The 19,550-nt window shown below is 46.0% G+C and overlaps 1 protein-coding gene across 1 annotated transcript in view; it reads right to left on the reverse strand.

Annotated features, from left to right (window-relative positions):
* Positions 1-11,906, reverse strand: part of robo4 (roundabout, axon guidance receptor, homolog 4) — a 29,600-nt gene extending 17,694 nt beyond the window's left edge. The window contains exons 1-2 of the mRNA XM_080529781.1: positions 11,633-11,906; positions 8,312-8,653 (exon numbers count right to left, since the gene is read on the reverse strand). Coding sequence (XP_080385907.1) covers positions 8,312-8,653; positions 11,633-11,690 — 400 coding nt within the window. The 5' untranslated portion in view covers positions 11,691-11,906. The remainder of the gene's footprint in view (positions 1-8,311; positions 8,654-11,632) is intronic.
* Positions 11,907-19,550: the final 7,644 nt, after the last annotated feature.

Consider the following 19,550-nt stretch of genomic DNA (forward strand, 5'->3'; position numbering starts at 1 on the left):
CAGGCAGGAGGAGCTCCTTCTGCCTGCCGCTAGGGGGTGCTGCAGCACCCTCAGCACCCCCCTTCCCGCGGCCCTGACTGCATGTACTGATTCATCAAAAATCATGAAATCACAGCCCTGACGTGGCAAACAACCAGCTCCTATACAGAGCCATCCTTAAGTCTAAGGAAGGCCTGAAGTAACAATGACGAGTCGGCCTACAGGGAGGAGGTCCAGCAACTGGTGGTGGTGGGTTGGGCTGACAACAACCTGGCCCTCAACACGAGTAAGACCAAGGAGATCATTGTGGACTTCAGGAAAACTAGGGATGAGATGGAGATGAGATGGAGGTGGAGCGTGTCTCAAGCTTCAAGTGTCTGGGTGTCCACATCTCTGAGGACCCCCCCACCTCCACACACACACACACACACACACACACACACACACACACACACACACACACACACATACACACTCTGTTGAACAACCCCTCCACCCCCTTGTTTGCACACACTCCTGGTCAATGAACACTGAATTACCCTTTGCACTACTGCTGTTTGAAAATACTACCTTTGCACATAGTTTATATCATCCTGGGGAGTTGATCAAGCTTTTCAGTTGTTCATCCATGCACGCCAATAGTTTGCTGTCAAATCTTTTAAACGGGGTTGAGAAATCCTCTTCTGTAATGTCTCTGTAGTGTGTCTGGTAGGCCTGGCTTATTCTGTTTGGCTAGAGGATAGTCCTTGTCTCGTACTTTTAGTTTTTTTGATCAATATATCATGACATCGATCAATACAACGCTCTACCACTTCTATCTCATCAAGTAGTTTTTGTTCAATTGGAGCAAAAACAAAAGCATTTATATTTTTCTTCAGTGTATATTGGGTGATTTATAAAAATGGACTTTGATTTGTTGTTTTCAAAGAAAACAGATACAGTATGTCCTCAGGCTGCTGATGAATAAAATACGAATGGACCAGGAGGCAGCGACCCAGTGTTGTCAGAGCTAACTGACGTTTGTCCTCAACCGACTTTTGTCCTGGGTGCTCTGCAACATTTTATTATAATGGTAAACAGACTGACTTATATAGCTCCTTATTCCAAAGCGCTTTACAACGGCCTCTCATTCACCCATTCACACACACATTCACACACCGATGGCGGCAAGCTACCAGGCAAGGCGCCGGCCTGCTCATCAGGAGCAATTTGGGGTTCAGTGTCTTGCCCAAGGACACTTCGACATGGGGCCAGCCGGGGCTCGAACCACCGATCTGCCAACCTTGCGATCATTAGACGCCAGCTCTACCTCCTTAGACACAGCCTCTACCTCCTGAGACACAGCCTCTACCTCCTGAGACACAGCCTCTACCTCCTGAGACACAGCCTCTACCTCCTGAGGCACAGACTCTACCTCCTGAGACACAGCCTCTACCTCCTGAGACACAGCCTCTACCTCCTGAGACACAGCCTCTACCTCCTGAGACACAGCCTCTACCTCCTGAGACACAGCCTCTACCTCCTGAGACACAGCCTCTACCTCCTGAGACACAGCCTCTACCTCCTGAGACACAGCCTCTACCTCCTGAGCCACAGCCTCTACCTCCTGAGACACAGCCTCTACCTCCACCAGCCTCTACTTCCTGAGACACAGCCTCTACCTCCTGAGACACAGCCTCTACCTCCTGAGACACAGCCTCTACCTCCACCAGACTCTACCTCCTGAGACACAGCCTCTACCTCCTGAGACACAGCCTCTACCTCCACCAGCCTCTACCTCCACCAGCCTCTACCTCCTGAGACACAGCCTCTACCTCCTGAGACACAGCCTCTACCTCCTGAGACACAGCCTCTACCTCCTGAGACACAGCCTCTACCTCCTGAGACACAGTCTCTACCTCCTGAGACACAGCCTCTACCTCCTGAGACACAGCCTCTACCTCCTGAGACACAGCCTCTACCTCCTGAGCCACAGCCTCTACCTCCTGAGACACAGCCTCTACCTCCTGAGACACAGCCTCTACCTCCTGAGACACAACCTCTACCTCCTGAGACACAGCCTCTCCCTCCTGAGCCACAGCCTCTCCCTCCTGAGACACAGCCTCTACCTCCTGAGACACAGCCTCTCCCTCCTGAGACACAGCCTCTACCTCCTGAGACACAGCCTCTACCTCTTGAGACACAACCTCTACCTCCTGAGACACAGCCTCTACCTCCTGAGACACAGCCTCTACCTCCTGAGACACAGCCTCTACCTCCTGAGACACAGCCGCCCCACATTATGAACCACTGTCCCACATTGTGGGCTAGATTGTTACCCATTACAGACCCGTGCCATTGGGGTAATTTGGGGGTTTATATAAACGTTAAGAGCTTTAAGAGCATTATGGCTCTTACATTCCTAGTCTTTGCCAGTGTTGTTGTTATAGCTTGCTAAATGCTTTAATTAGTTCCATATTTTAACGCTTTAAGTCTAGATCTACTAGTGATACAGCCTGGCTGTTCGTACGGCACCCCCCCCTGCACTCCATCCCTTTCTCCTCGCTAGATGAAACGCTAATTAAAAGCTTAATTGAATAGATAGGTTTTTAACTGGCGCTTAAAGATGTTTACTGAGCTGGCTTCCCTGATTTCCTGAGGTAACGAATTCCACGGTTTCGGGGCATAATTAATATATTATATATGCAGCCTCACCAACCTGAGGACCTGAGTTAATATAATCCGTGAAATATCACTGATATGCTGTATGAGTCGCCAACACACTCCCCTGCAAGGGATGTTTAACATATATGTATTTTAGAATGTAATATAGTGCCTATGTCTACCTATGTTTAATATATATGAACTGTAGAATGTAATATAGTGCCTACGTCTGCCTATTTTTAACATATATGTATTGTAGAAGCGCTTTGAGTTGCATTTCATGTATGAAAGGCGCTATATAAATAAAGTTTTACTTACTTACTTTTACTTAGAATGTAATATTGTGCCTATGTCTGCCTGGTCTGTCCATTTCACTGTACCTGTAAGTTTCCATGGGAGAGCAGAGCAGTAGACTATGGTAACTTACTATCAAGAATGAAAATGTCCACTTGTTTTTCCACTAAACTCACATAAAAAAGACACCATAACCTCAGTGATTATTTTAATTATAGGTCTGTTATTTATTGTTGTGTGTGGGTGGTTCATTTTGTTAGGTGTTTTGTGATGCTCACCCAGAACTGAGGCTGTGAGCATTGCTGACTTTTATTTTGTATTTTGTTGTTATTTGTTGTTATGTATACTGATGTTTTAATGTTTCCTTTGTTTTAAATGTTGTGATGTTATGTATGTGGATGCTATTCTTCTTTGTTAAGTTTCTGTGATGATTTCTTGTAGGCCGATATGTTCTGTGTGGACCCCAGAAAGTGTAGCTTTGCATCAGCTAATGTGGATCATAATAAACCTAATCAAATCAAATGGAGAGAACTATAAAAGGAGGAAGATTAAAACAGATTTAGTCCATGATGAGTTTCCTCCATCACTGTCACTCTTTCTGGGAGAACAAATTGCTCAGCTTGATTACAGCTGTATAATCACATTATGCACACATCATTCTGTTACACAATAATACAATTATCTCACACTGTATGCCGAGAACTTCCCTCTAACACAATAACTTCAGTATGTGTGACATTGAGCTACCGTGCAGTAACCCATTCTCTGTCCATTAGAATCGCTCAATTCACAATTCGTCTCAAAGAAGATCACAGCTCAACAGCATCCATGGCCAGACGTGGTAAGTATACAGTGGACAGTGGAGCTTCTCTAAGGCCCCTAGGCTCTGGAACAGCCTCCCCCTCCACGTCAGATCCGCCCAGAGCGTGGAGGCTTTTAAAAAATTAGCTAAAACACACCTCTTCTCCCTGGCCTTTGACCTGAGGTGAGCCTGCCTCACGACACTGCACTTTTTGTACTTTGTACTCTGCACTTGTATTCTGTATTGCACCTTGTTTTTAGTGTATTTGTATCTGTTGTTTCTCTTTTACTAGTGTTTTCTGTTAAGCACTTTGGACAGCTGTTCTTGTCGTTGTAAAATGTGATATATAAATAAACATTATTTATATATTTTTATATATACATTATTATATATTTATTGGACAGTCTGGACGGATTGATGGCAGCTGCTGGATTGAAAACATCAGGTGTAGTGCTGAGGCACAAATGTGTACATTTCAAGCCTGCAAACTGCGACACTTTAAATGAATGTGCAATAACACTATGTGCAATATGACAACCCTAGTCGTCTATCTGTACAGTATAGTATAGTGGATAGTGTACATAGCCTTTATTTATGTAAACCAGCTCCTTTCCCTTCTTGTTTTTTTTCTTTTTTTTTCTTTCCTAGCACCAGGGGAGCCACCCCTCCTAAATTTCGTTGTTTGGTACCTGTACTGTAGCAATGACAATTCATTCATTCATTCATTCATTCATTCATTCATTACTACTTACATGGTAAATATTGGGATTTATTCATGTATCTGGAGTTCAACTGTGAGGGCGGATATTTGACTCCTTCAAATCAGCCCTCAAAACCCATCTGTTCACCAAGGCCTTTGGCCCCTAGTCACTGTTTCTGTTTTGTTTTGTTTTGTTTTCTGTTTTGTCTGTCTGACCATTTCCTTTAGAATTGTAAAGTGTCCTTGGGTTTTATGAAAGGCGCTCCAAGTTATTATTATTATTATTATTATTATTATTATTATTAATCATTATCACCTAAACGCCAGAGACTAGTCACAGTAAGGGCAGTGAATGAATTGTAATAAATACGCAAAACTGTAAATTGTATTCATGTTGACATTGTTGGCAGATACAGTATGTATCCACACAGAGAAACCCGTTAGCCGTTTATACGTTTTACATAAAGCAGTCCTGTCTTGCTTGGACACACTACTGCATGGCAACGTGCTGCTCTGTGCTGTCAGCGAGGTGTGTGTGTGTCTATCAGCGAGGTGTTCCTACTCCTTTCTATCTGATCTATCTGATCTATCTGATCTATCTCTACGTGTTCCTACTCCTTTCCTGCAGAAAGGTTTCTCAGCAGTGTCTTGAAATGCAGCTCAATCCAGTGGTCAGTGTGAGATTCGGCGGGTAGCAGGTATTTCCTATCTTTCCATAACCATCATGCCCTCTCAGCTTTTGGTCCATCCTTAGGATACTCTAATTTACAGTCTTTAAATCTCCCTACTGCCCATTCCTGTCATGGTTTCTGTCTGTCATTGTTGTTGTTTTTTTGTATATTGTTGTCTGTGTCTTTACGACTCATGCACCAACCACCAACAAGTCAATTTCCTGCGTGAATATACTTGGCAATAACAATTATTCTGATTGTGATTCTAAGGATAGCCGCCTTTCCTTTCACCAGTCTGCCCTCCTCTCACGACCCTTGACCCCTCTAGCCTTTCCCCTTCATTCCCTCACCATCCGTGGCACCAGACCAACAGCAGGCCTGACGGCGGGGTCCATCTTCCCCAGGATGTCCTGGCTCTTGTCAGCTAGAGACCCGGATACGTCTGGAACAAACCTTGACCCCGATTTAGTTGCGTCCGCAACATCCACAAGCCCTTCAGTGAGCTGGCTTTGACGGTGTCTGTGCTATATGATATACGTGCTTCTTGTAACCAGCTCAGTGGCCTTGTGGTTAGAGTGTCCGCCCTGAGATGGGAGGTTGTGAGTTCGATCCCAGGCTGAGTCATACCAAAGACTATTAAAATGGAACCCGATGCCTCCCTGCTTGGCACTCAGCATTAAGCGTTGGATTGGGGGGGTAAGACCCTGCGACATACCAGCGTCATGGCCAGGGGATGCCTCACGCTATGCGCCTCACGCTACGGAAACAGGAGATAGGCTCCTGCCCCCTAAGGGCTGTTAGGTTTGAGAACCATCAGCTCTCAAGGCTACTCTGTGTGCTTCCCGGATGTTTTGGGCTGGATCTAGCCCACAATTGGCACAACAGCGGCTCTACTTCCTGACAGTCCTCAGGAAAGACCACATCGGACAGGAGATGCTGGTGACCTTCTACCGCTGCGCAGTGGAGAGCATCCTCACCTACTGCATCTGCATCTGGTTCTCCAGCTGCACAGCCGCAGAGAGGAATGCGCTACAGAGAGTCGTGAGATCGGCCCAGAAGATCACCGGCGCCCCCCTCCCCTCTCTGGAAGAGCTGTACAACACACGCTGCCTCAGGAAGGCCTCCAAGATCTCCAGAGACCCATCCCACCCTGGGTACGAACACTTTGCTCGGCTGCCCTCGGACAGGCGGTTCAGGACCATGTTCGCAAGGACAAACAGACTGAAGCTCAGCTTCTACCCCAGGGCCATTCAGGCCCTGAACACAGCAAAGACCCTGGACAATCTAGACAATTTGATGGCAGCTACTAGATTGAAATCAAGTGCAACACTGAAACACAACTGTGAACATTTCAAACCTGCAAACTGCGACACTTTAAATGAATGTGCAATAACACTATGTGCAATATGACAACCCTCGGGTACATAAGGTTCAGAGATAGGAAATGTTAGAATACAGTAGGTATAGCATAGCATAGAGTACAGCACAGTGTTTTATTTGTATAGTATAGTATAGTGGATAGTGTACATAGCCTTTATTTATGTAAACCAGCTCTTTTCCCTTCTTGTTTTTATTTTTTTTTCCTAGCACCAGGGGAGCCCCCCCTCCCAAATTTCGTTGTTTGGTACCTGTACTATATCAATGACAATAAAGACCATTCATCATTCATTCATTCACAATTGTCGGCTAAATTGGTTTCAGCGTCATGGTTACTATGAAACCTCTCACTGTTACTATGAAACCTCTCACTGGGCTGAGGAGTCTCCTCCCCTTCCCTCCACAAGGACAAACACAAGAGGCTTTTCCTCTGGATTTAAACATCATAACACTAGATCTGTTGCATATACTCCTGATGACTGCAAGGAAAATTACTGGATGAAATCACAACCACCTACAATGGCACAATGGATACAAAAATTAAGGGAGGTATATGGAATGTATCTGAGAAGCGCCCCAAACCCTGTGCTGTACTGGTGACATACTGCTTTTGATACTCAATTTCTTATGTGTTTTACCCTTTCCTTGTTTTGATTTCCAACTTGATGTACTCGGTCCAATACGTTGTGATATATGTGGGTATGTATTGATTTTTATGTATTGCCAAGTGATGTAATGTGTTTGTGTTGTTTTTTGTTCAATAAAAAAAATCTAACATTTTCATTTTCCATCCTTTTTCCATTTTCACAGATTTTTTTTATCAAAGTAGCAACTTGCTGAGCTTCTACATTATCTTACCCCTCAGTGAGTTAATTAATTAGCGTTAGCTATGACCAGGGTAAGTCCTGAGTACTGGCTAAGTCCTCTTAACAATTCAATGAAGGTTTGTTCTCCTGTCCAGCTCAGGACTTCAGTGGTCTCAGGTTGACCCTGTTCTGTTCTGGGTGCAAACAAAGGCAGGGGGGGGGCAGGCCGCAAAGTGTTTGTCTGTGGAAAGGGGGGCAAACATTGACACTGGACCCCCCCCGCCCCCTCCCCCTCCACACACACACACCCACACACACACGCACCCCAACCCCTTCTCTCTATCTCTGGCAGGATCTGTGGAATTTGAGTTCTTTCCTGTTGACCTGATGACATCATATATCAGGTTTATATCTCACTAAAGATCAGCTACCATGGAGGATGTGTGTGTGACAATGTGTGTGTGCGTGAGGGCAAAACGGATGAGAAAATGTGGCCTTAGAGAATTATAGTAGGTGCCTTGTGACTATAGCGAGCTCCTGAGAGTACGCCGTACGCAGGGCCTTTAGTTCACCTCAGACACAAGCATTCCTGGTTCCGCTTATCGAGGATCTGAATGAGTAAGTCAGTTAAGTGAATCAGGCGCTGGGGGTTCTGGGACAAAAGCAAAAAACTATAATACGACACGTCACAATACTAAAAGACGAAGGTTTGTCTCAATCAAGCTGTCCTTTCCGATTTCACACATTTCCCCCACAGGGGGGGCCTGTCTTGCAGGAGGTAGAGCCGGGGTCTAATGATCGCAAGGTTGGCAGATCGGCGGTTCGAGCCCCGGCTGGCCACATATCGAGGTGTCCTTGGGCAAGACACTGAACCCCACATTTCTCCCAGTGAGCGGGTCGGCACCTTGCATGGTAGCTTGCCGCCATTGGTGTGTGAATGTGTGTGTGAATGGGTGAATGAGAGGCCGTTATAAAACGCTTTGGAATAAGGCGCTATATAAGTCAGTCCATTTACCATTTCCCCCACAACCCCCCTCACCTGCTATGTAGAGCGAGGCGTTGCGGCTGGTCGCCTTGCCGGCGGTGTTCCTCGCCACGCACGCGTACGCGCCCTCGTGAGACTGACCCCGCCTCCCCGGCACCACCACGCTGAGGAAGAACAGGCTGCCCTCTGACAGGACGATGGGCCGTGATTGGCTCTCGGCGGCCCGGTCCGATGTGGCCTCCAGGGGCTGGCCGTTGTGCAGCCACGAGATGGAAGGTTCCGGGTTCCCCTCGGCCCGGCAGGACAGGGTGGCGGGGCTGCCCACCCGCACCACCACGTCAGAGGGGTGGTGGACGATGCGGGGGGGCGTGGCCTCCTCCGCCCGCAGTCTGGCACCTGGGGGAGGGAAGCAACGACAAACGATCAACTGTCACATCCAGACGCGGGAGAAACGCGTCTGTTGATTGGCTGAAGCTGGGACGAGGGTTTAACGCTGTGACGATGTTATTATACTTTGATTAAAGCAATGGAGTCATATGTGACACAGTCTGATCATTTGGTCTGCATGATGTTCAGACTTTTCTTTTTGAAACACAGAACTACGTTTCAACGTTGTTGAGAATCACAACACAAACTAGTCGCTAGTCAAGCCAGAATACTGCAACAACACAAAGGTTTGAGTAATCCCCACTGCTACCTAGTTAACTAGAACACTACTTTACATTGTTAGCAGGCTCACAAAACAAGCTGTGTTAGTTGACCAGAGATGTGTGTCGTTGATTTTCAACAACGCAGAAATGTGTTCACATCTTTGGAAAGAAAAGTCTGATCATTACATCGGATCCCGACATGAGGACCAGAGCATTAGAACGTGACACAAACACATCTGGTCATTCTCTGAAGCAGTGACAAGGGTTAAGACTATGTCACGACTAGGGTGTATTTTGTGGTTCGCCACGATCGTAGTAAATATGGTCGTGTGTAACAGAGTGTCATCATTACACAGTGCGTCAATATTCTCAAGGCCCTGAATGGTTAATCACACACACTCACACCCTATCCCTGCTGTTGATATTCTCCACAGATCAAACGTGAAATCACATCCTCACAGCAGCGTAATTTACATCACATCCTCACAGCGCATAATTTAATCAGATGCTGAGGGAATACAGACTGACGCACGTTATATGAGGCAACTCTTTTGGGAGCTCTCTTCTCTCCTACCTAATAACTAACTACCTACAACCTTCAAAAACACACATTTGAAGCACGTGTTTGAAGCACGACAACAATGTAGCGCTGTGTGACTCCCGCGGCTAATGACAGATCACAGATGCCTCCGATGCCAGAGAGGCACACATGTGCACCATGAGGAGAGTTCACCTCAAACCAGCTCAAACCAGCTCCCCAGTCTAGCCTTACTTCTGAGAAGACGTGTGGTCTCCTCTCTTTAAAGTGCAAGTCGAAGGGTATACTTAACAGTAATACTGGGCTCTTTACAGTTGAGAGGCACCACACCCAGAGATTGGCCCTCCAGTGCAGCAGGGTCGACCGGCACCCTCAAGCTCACACACGCAAGAAGATGTAGGGCCTAGCTAAAGGACGCACAACACCAAAACAAGCAAAAACTCCCAACTGCTACACAACCAACAAACAATGTTAGGCTGCTACTGTATATTCTTAGCCAACGTAGCGTTGTTGTTGGAATTCCCATTGTTTGATATTTTCCCATGTTTATTGGATGACCAAGTGTCTGGGAAGGGGGGGAGGGGGGGTTGGGGGGGGGGGGAATTCATCCACTTCCTGTATGGGACAGGATCTTGAGCGAGTCGCAAGGGGCCTGTGTTTCTCCCCCTGTAGCAGAACAAAGGTAGCAGAGCGTAAACACAATCAAGAGGGGCTACGAGGAAGTCCGTCACCTGGGCAGTGGGTCTGGGGCGGCGTACCCGCTGCTATTATTGGCCTGCTAACAATGCCCTGGCCGTGGCGCGGTGTCTAAACATGCCAGTCACACGGGCGAGGGTTTGGAGGGTCTGGAGAGGATGATACAGTACTGGTGTGAGCTGAGGATTATGTTTGTGGCTGTCTATATGTTATGGTACATGTGGGAAAACTAGGGTTAGAGTTAGGTGCTACGGTTAAGGTTAGGGTTAAGGTTAGGGGTAGGGTTAAGGTTAGGGTTAGACATGCCAGCATGTACCAAGTCACCCTAGCACCTAACCCTAACCCTAGTTTTCTCACATGTACCGTAACATATATACAAAAAAACACACAAAAGAATAGTGTGATCATGTAACCAAGGAATGTTTGACTGTGTCAGTTTTGGTGTTCAATCAATACCATTGAATCTGTGTAGCGTTATATAGAGATATGTTTGTCTCTAAGTGCTTAAGAGCCAAGGGAAATAAATCCTAGGATTTTATTGTGTGCTCATTCCTCGACAGCCCATGTAAATGTATGATACATGGCATTGATAATACCTTGTTATGTACATTTCATGATTGTCAAATAAAAACTAACTAACTAACTAATAGGCTAACCCAGCCTAACCCCCCAAGCATGGGAAAGCTATATGATATCTTCTTCTAATAATGTTTGTATGAGATTACATTCATTCAAAGATGATACAAGTCTTAAGGTTTACTGTAATGTGTTGTGATTAGCATATTCAGACAATGTAATCAGCCAGGCAGCTCCTCGGAGGTCATCCCCCAGCAGTGAGATCAGAGGGTCTTGGCAGCAGACAGACTAAAGGCTCGCAGGGAAACTTTCTATTGTTTCTGACAGAGCTGCTTCCTGAGAGGAAGGCCTGAGACTTCACTTCCCACAACAGTTGAAATTATTGTTTTGAAAAATCCACACAAGATGGAATTTAAATTATGCTCTCTTCTTCAAAAGACTTTCATCACTACTTTCATCACTGTTACTTAATTATAAAACACATTATGTTCAAGTTTTGAAAATCAGCATTATCATTTTCATGTTCTTAATCTAATATGAAAAAGCAATATAACACAATTGTGTTAATCTTCTGTGGAAGCAGAGAAAACAAAGAACTAATCAGACACTATTAGCTACATATCATAGATAAAGCCTTTAGTTTTTTGCAACTCAATTACAAACAAACGGTAGCAGTTTAGTTTCATCTCTGGTGACTGTTTGTAAAGTGATGTTGAGATAAAGCTGAGCCTCATTCAAACATCTCTCAAAGCAGGACACACATCAACTGAGCAACTGAAATGGCTGAAACACTTCGGAGACATTAATACTATTAATATTCATTATAACACGTTTCCAATAAACCTATCACATAACGGACTATATAGGCTGCAAGGTGCGCTATAACTATAACTATGCATGCATGTACAAACTTACCTGCTAGTTTCCCAAGCGTCCCGAACAACAGTACCAGTGTTATGAACATATCTGTCATGATGTATAAGTTATAAGTTAGGTTATGAAAGCACCGACAGTAACCAGCTCCTCAGCGCATCGCAGACCTCTCTCTACGGGGCGCATTAGGACAGATTACGCATGGCAGCACCCGGCTTCTAACTCTTTTACGCACAACCCAAAGTTTCAATTGCGGCCTAAATTCACTTTCTGTAAGATGATCAGATAATGTTTTAGGTTTCCATCAGCCATTATGTTGATCATCTATATTCCAGAGAGCGCCATGGCAGTTAGGAGAAGTCCCTTGTGACCAGTATGAGAGGAGAGGGAGAGGGAGAGGGAGTCGGGACGCAACAAGTCGCTGCCTAAAGCGACACTCCCACGTCCTAATCTGCCCCGGGCTGGAACATATACGCTCAATACTGTATTGCGAAGTTACTGTTTCACCACCAACACCTGCACATCATTATACTAATTGTTGAAAGATGAAAAAAAAAAATGCATTTCAGCTGATCCTGGATGTGTAGTGGTCTGAGCTTTTGAAACACTTTGAATCACATCACACGTTTTTTTTTTTTTTATGAAATTAATGACAGCTTTGAGGTAAGCCCTATACCCAATACAGTTTCCTAAAGTAATTGTGTGTATTTATTTTTAAATGTTTCGTCGCACAGCTTAGCCTACATTTGAGACGATTTTTTTTTTAAGTTGACTAGTTCAACATTCAGTTTAGGGTTGAATGCCTTCAATTCTCCTTGCATCACTAATTGTAATATAGTCTCCATGTCGACTGGTCTTTTTCGTTGGAAATCATTTGTAGCTGCAGTTCTGTTCACACTGCTTTCAAACTATTGAGGCTCCCTTGCTTCAAAACAAAACTTGGAAATGACATGAACTCTCTCGGATCTGATGAGAGTTCTTTAAAATAATGTACTAAGCATGTCTCCTCTCAATAGTCTAATTATTATTAGAGATAATTAGAGAGCAGCGACATTAACATAATGTTGTTATTAAATAAATGTACAATGAATGCAATTAATGTAAAAGCAACACCCACATTTAATACAATTATCGCAAACAATGTCAAATTCACAATATGGGGAAAAGTACTTGAATTCCTCTGGTTTTACTCTGTTGTGTTGCTTTGTTTTGGTGCTCAAAATAAACCCGCACACCAGAGTTTAATTAATTAGGCCAAACTAGATATCAACATGGGATTGTCTTTGTACAGTTTATTGTGACAGACCCTGATATCAGATGTCATCATAGCTGGATGATGTCATCCTAACTAAATTACAGGAGACAGGAACAAAGGGCCGAGTGTCGAGCCTAGCTGTGAGAGGAGGGACAAAGGAAAACAACCCACAGCTAATAGTTACTTATCCAAATGACTTCAGGTCCTGAGCAAACATGGCCGTCCTGGAGGGAGCTGGCCGGGGAAGAGACACATCTACCCAGTAGTAGTTCATTCCCTCAGAAAGAACACACAGCAGAAAGTGTTGTTTAGTGAACCGTCCATTGTGCGGCCTTAAAGGGCCTTAAAGGGCCCAGTCGAGGTGACAGCAGACACTTATATTGATCCAACAACTCGGGGCTCGATGGCCTCGGCATCGGCCAGCTTTCAGAGGCTAAACAAAAGAGTTTAGAGAGACTGGAGGATGGGAAGGTCTCCCCCTTAAGGTCTCCCCCTTAAAGTCTCCCCCTAGGATCTCCCCTTTAAGATCTCCCACCTAAGATCTCCCCCTTAAGATCTCCCCCCTAAGATCTCCCCCTTCTCCCCCTTAAAGTCTCCCCCTAAGATCTCCCCCCTAAGGTCTCCCCCTTATTAAAGTCTCCCCCTTAAGGTCTCCCCCTTAAGATCTCCCCCTTAAGATCTCCCCCCTAAGGTCTCCCCCTTTAAGTCTCCCCCTAAGATCTCCCCCCTAAGATCTCCCCCTTAATGTCTCCCCCTTAAAGTCTCCCCCTTAAGGTCTCCCCCCTAAGATCTCCCCCCTAAAGTCTCCCCCTTAAGGTCTCCCCCTTAAGATCTCCCCCTTAAGATCTCCCCCTTAAGATCTCCCCCCTAAGGTCTCCCCCTTTAAGTCTCCCCCTAAGATCTCCCCCCTAAGATCTCCCCCTTAATGTCTCCCCCTTAAAGTCTCCCCCTTAAGGTCTCCCCCTTAAAGTCTCCCCCTAAGATCTCCCCCTTAAATTCTCCCCCTTAAGGTCTCCCCCTAAGATCTCCCCCTTAAATTCTCCCCCTTAAGGTCTCCCCTTTAAAGTCTCCCCCTTAAAGTCTCCCCCTTAAGGTCTCCCCCTTAAAGTCTCCCCTTTAAAGTCTCCCCCTTAAATTCTCCCCCTTAAAGTCTCCCCTTTAAAGTCTCCCCCTTAAAGTCTCCCCCTTAAAGTCTCCCCTTTAAGGTCTCCCCCTTAAAGTCTCCCCCTTAAGGTCTCCCCTTTAAAGTCTCCCCCCTAAGGTCTCCCCCTTAAGGTCTCCCCTTTAAAGTCTCCCCCTTAAAGTCTCCCCCTTAAAGTCTCCCCCTTAAAGTCTCCCCCTTAAAGTCTCCCCTTTAAAGTCTCCCCCTTAAAGTCTCCCCTTTAAAGTCTCCCCCTTAAGGTCTCCCCCTTTAAAGTCTCCCCCTTAAAGTCTTCCCCTTTAAAGTCCCCCCTTTAAGGTCTCCTCTTTAAAGTCTCCTCTTTAAAGTCTCCCCCTTTAAAGTCTCCCCCTTAAAGTCTCCCCCTTAAAGTCTCCCCCTTAAGGTCTCCCCTTTAAAGTCTCCCTCTTAAAGTCTCCCCTTTAAAGTCTCCCCCTTAAAGTCTCCCCTTTAAAGTCTCCCCCTTAAAGTCTCCCCCTTAAAGTCTCCCCTTTAAAGTCTCCCCCTTACGGTCTCCCCTTTAAAGTCTCCCCCTTAAAGTCTCCCCCCTAAGGTCTCCCCCCTAAGGTCTCCCCCTTAAGATCTCCCCCTTAAGGTCTCCCCTTTAAAGTCTCCTTTTAAAGTCTCCCCCTTAAAGTCTCCCCCTTAAAGTCTCCCCTTTAAAGTCTCCCCCTTAAAGTCTCCCCCTTACGGTCTCCCCCTTAAAGTCTCCCCCCTAAGATCTCCCCCTTAAAGTCTCCCCCTTAAAGTCTCCCCCTTAAACACCACACATGGACATGGTGGTGGGGTGAGATGTACTGCTGAGGAATTACCTTGGAATTAACCTATTTTATGAACGAATTAATGAATGAATATATTTGACACGTTTTTAAAAAGGGGTATACAGTTATCGACTCTAAGGGAGGTCTGTTGAGAGAGGTTGAGAGAAGTCTAGTGATTAGTAAGAGGTGTGAGAATGTGTGTGTTGAACCAGAGGGATATGTTTGGCATTTTGGGGGACAGGGGAAAGGGAGAGGAGCATTACAGGCATGTGTGAGAACACGTTTTATTAATGGATTCATAATTTTAGACGTGGCAACCGACTCTCAACTGACTCAATAACAGCTAATGCTAATAAGATGATTACAACAGAGTCAGACTGTTGTAAGCTGTTTAGGGACTACAGATGAAAACTAGCCTTCTTAGCTAATTCTGGTGCATTAATGATGTACACTGTCCCTGGCAAATAAACAATAAATAATAATAGACAATGCTTATGACACCTCAACGACTGCATCATAATGAATTATACCTGTTTGGCTTCGAGTAAAGTGTCTCTAAAGTGAAGTCTTAATCATAAATCATTTGCAAACTGTAAGCAAGAGACAGTTGTTTTTAAAAAATGAGGAAAACCTGTATACTTTAAAAACATAACCTGCTTCCGATGATGAGGCTGCAAGTGAACTGTCAGAGTAACACAACTGCTTCTGCACTTGAAATAAAACAAAAATTGTTTCACAGATTTTCAGAGTTTTGTGAATTCAGCAACAAGAGTCGACTCGGAATCACTGACCCAAGCAATTTCATCTGGTTTTCTATCAATTGGCAAACCCATTCTTCAGGGTTATCCATCTTAGAGAGTTTATGCGTGGTCCTCGTACGAGGACGCAAGCTGAGTGCGATGTTCCTCCTAAAGGCTGGTGGCAGACAGACACAGCTCTGACACTGCGATCAAAGAATATAAACGTGCAAATGATAACCTCCTATAATCCAATGCGTGACGTCTTTCGACATCTGTATTATCGTCAACATGTGTGGCAAACATAATTACTGTCATTGAAAATAAATGGCATGCCACCACAACCTTACAGTAAAATCATATATTATTAAAGTCTATGATGAAGCATGACACTATCAATAAATACTGTTCCAACTGTCACTATTTCAAATATAACAGAGTAACATAATACGTCAGATATAGACAGTATGTCATATCCATTAATGGGTTAGAGAACACAATTGTAATACAGCTTTGAACCGTCCAAGAGAATCCAGTTTCTAAACCTTTCACGCACAAGTTCAATTGGGCCCTAAATTAACTTTTTGTAAGATTATCAGATAATGTATGAACCGTCCAAGAGTTAGAGCCTAAACAGGGGAACATGGGGAACTAACTAACTGCTTTAGCGCTCTACCAAATGAATGGAGAACACCAATCCCTCTCTGCTGTGGTAGGTCGAGGTCTCCCTTGAGGGAAGAGGAGTGGAGGTTAGATGCTGTTGAGGAAGGGGTCAAAAGGTCCTCACCTTTTCTCCGGTGTGCCTTGTTCCTGTGTTGGCGTTCCGATCGATGGTGGTGATGATGGACGTGCTCCTTGGTGTGGTGCGGCTTTGGACCAACTGCCAACTCTCCTGGCTCAGGTCGGCAGGTGCACTGGCCCTGGCACCGACCCGACCTCTCTGACATCGTATAGAGCCACGCCACCCAGAACAGCCACAGGCCCACCTGCATCTTCACAACGTCCTGCTTTGCTTGCTACTTCCTGGTACGGTTCCCTGGTACGGTTCCCTCAGCTCTCTCTCTAAGGGGGGCTTGCTAGCTAGCGTATCATCCCTGCCCCAGGAGACACATCGAACCCCTGCAGACACACAGCTCAACTACGAGCTACGAGAGACACTCTCGCCTGACTGACAACACTTGGACAACTTCCCCTGTGTGCTAAATTATTTTGGAGATTGTTATAAAGAATGTTCTTTCTTTATATTCCTTCATCAACCCCGCTTTTGTGCTCCCCTTTCCCTCCCTCTCCCTCTCTCTTTTTTATTTCGCCTCTCTCCCTTCCTAGCTCTCTCTATCGCTCTCCTTCTCTCTCTCCCTCCCTCTTTCTCTATGCCTCCTTTTTTCTTTAGGGGTGGGGGGGGGGAGAAGTTGGGGTGGGTGGTGGGGGTGGGGGACGACAATGATTGAAAAACAAGTTCCAGGCCCCATGCTGGGAGAGGAGCGCAGGGAAGGGGACCGAGGGGTCCTGTCGTCTCCAACAACATCTGTGTTATTAGTTCTGCACGGAGCCGGGTGACAAAAACGCAGGGCCTGGGGGAGGGGGGGAGGGCCTGGGGGAGGGGGGGAGGGCCTGGGGAGGGGGGGAGGGTCTGGGTTCAAGGGGATACAGAGGAGCCTGTTTTACCAAGGCCAAATCAGTTCCATTAATCAAGCGTCTAGCTTGGACTGATCGAGTCACGACACAATAACAGCGTTCTCCCCTTCCTCCCGTCACACAAAAGGCATCGCTCCCTCCAACCTCCAAACCCACTTGTTTGTTGTTTGTGAGATTATTTGCGTAAAAAGGCCTGGGGGCAGTATCAGTTACTGTGTGGTGGTGCCCCCTTTGGCGGTGCCCACGGCGCTTTTAGCTGGAGAAAACGATGCCCCCCCCTCTTGTAAAAGACTTTGTAGTGGGAGTTTTCAAACAAGCCTGACCCCCACTTCGATATCTAAATGCTTCTGTGCCAAGAAAGGCCAACGCTTTGTCGGGGAACATTCAGCGTTTCCTAACAATGAACGTTACAATCGTACAATGTGTCATGAAAAGCCAATTGCACGATAAGAAAAAAACACAACAACATTGAGAACGAGAGCGTTGTCGATTGTGTCCCAAAGTGGAGATAATTCATTTTAGCGGTGACATGGTGACAATTTCAATTTTCCGAGCACTCACACCACACATCAATTATCTGGCTGTGAGAACACTTTCTCCTTTGATGAAAGACTGAAAAGGGGAAAAAAAAGGGCACTTCTCTTCTCTTCCCTTCCCTCCCCGCTGTCTTCCTTGAACTCAAGACCCCCCCACCCCCCGCTAGTAAACTAGCCAGGCAAATTTGTAGCTGCCTGCCTGCACAGTATGAGTCTCATACATCATCTTGGCTCGACGATCAGAATCAAACAAAGGTTTTTTTGAAAGCAACCATGTCGAGACATTCCGGTCAGATCTTTCACTGACTCCAAACCAGCTGGTTGAAGTTGATCTCAGGGAGCAGGACAGAGGTAGCGTGCTGGGTTTGACAGATCTGACCTGATCTTGGGTTTTTCATCCCAACAACCTCTTGACACATTTTTTTGCTTCGCTTTGATGCTCTTGCACTAATCAACAATGAGCGATTTGACTGACTGACCGACTTGGAGACTGAAGAACAATGTCACGAAGGTCTGTCTCAGAAGACATAACGTAGTACATTATAAAACATTATCCATCTTATAAAACTGGAACATGTATAATTTACATCCTTACTGGGGTATGAACTGATTTCCTGCCAAAAATGCTTTAGGCATTTATTTATTTATTTACATGTTTGGCATTAAGCAGACGCCTTATTCCAAAGTGACTTACAATCGATACATTTGACTACGTAGGTGAATCATCAATCAACCAGTTGTAGCGGGAAAAGTAATCTAGCTCAGGCCAGCGGCCATTGGCAGTCGTCGTGCTATAGGAGCATTTCTTTTTACATTTTTTTATAGTAGACACTGGATAGACATTACAAGTGCAAGGGGGTAGTATAAATCTCAGGAGAAACATTAGGGGGGGAAGCAGGTGTAGTAGCTCTGGTAGTGGATTCATGGCCAAAGCATAAAGTTATTTAGCTGTCCTTAATTGACTTCAGGACAATTCGGATTACAAAGACAACAGTATTAATGAACATACGGTATCCTACACTGGCTGCCGTTATCCTAGCGAGTGCCTCGTTATCGTCGACAACAGAAGTTCAACTACCTCCGTACGGAACTGTTCTGGTACAACGGGGCTGAAACATCCCAAAACAATGACTATGACCACTATAAGAACATAAATGGACTGACTTATATAGTGCCTATATAGTGCTCCAAAGAGCTTTACAATGGCCTCTCATTCACCCATTCACATTCAGAAACCGATGGCGGCAAGCTGCCATGCAAGGCGCCGGCCCGCTCATTGGGAGCAATTTGGGTGTTCAGTGTCTTGCCCAAAGACCCAAAGGCCATAAACACATATGAGCAGATCTAACAACAAAGCTTCCTGTGGACTGCAGTGACCCCCCCGCTTTCCACTAAAGACACCCCTCCTTGCCCGTCAAATGTCACCATCGCCTCTCTAATCGCTTGACACTGTACCCTCTTCCCCTGGGGAGGGGGGGGCTGACGTTCGGACATGTGTGTCTCTCCATTTCCCTCTCTCTCTCTCTCTCTCTCTCTCTCTCTCTCTCTATCTCTATCCCTCTCTCTCTCTCTTTCTCACACCTCTCTCCCCCCCACCGCTGGACCCTTCCAGAGCCACGCTTCGCCCCGCGATGGGGTGTCAGGTCCGAAGGCGCCCGTAAGAGAGAGAGAGAGAGAGAGAAGCTATCGGGGGGAAGCACTCTGACCTCTTTAAATTGGACCTTCATCTTCCCCCCCGGGGGGAGTGGGGCTTTGGGGGCTAATCCCCTCCTGAGAGGGGTGTGGGGGCGGGGGTAGGAGGAGGGCCTGGGACTCAGGATCCGTCCCCAGAGCGTGTGAGGCGCTGACAGCACCCTCTGGCCCCCCCCCCCCCACAC

The sequence above is a fragment of the Nansenia antarctica genome, assembly GCF_963989245.1.
Source record: "Nansenia antarctica genome assembly, chromosome: 4".
NCBI lineage: Eukaryota > Metazoa > Chordata > Actinopteri > Argentiniformes > Microstomatidae > Nansenia > Nansenia antarctica.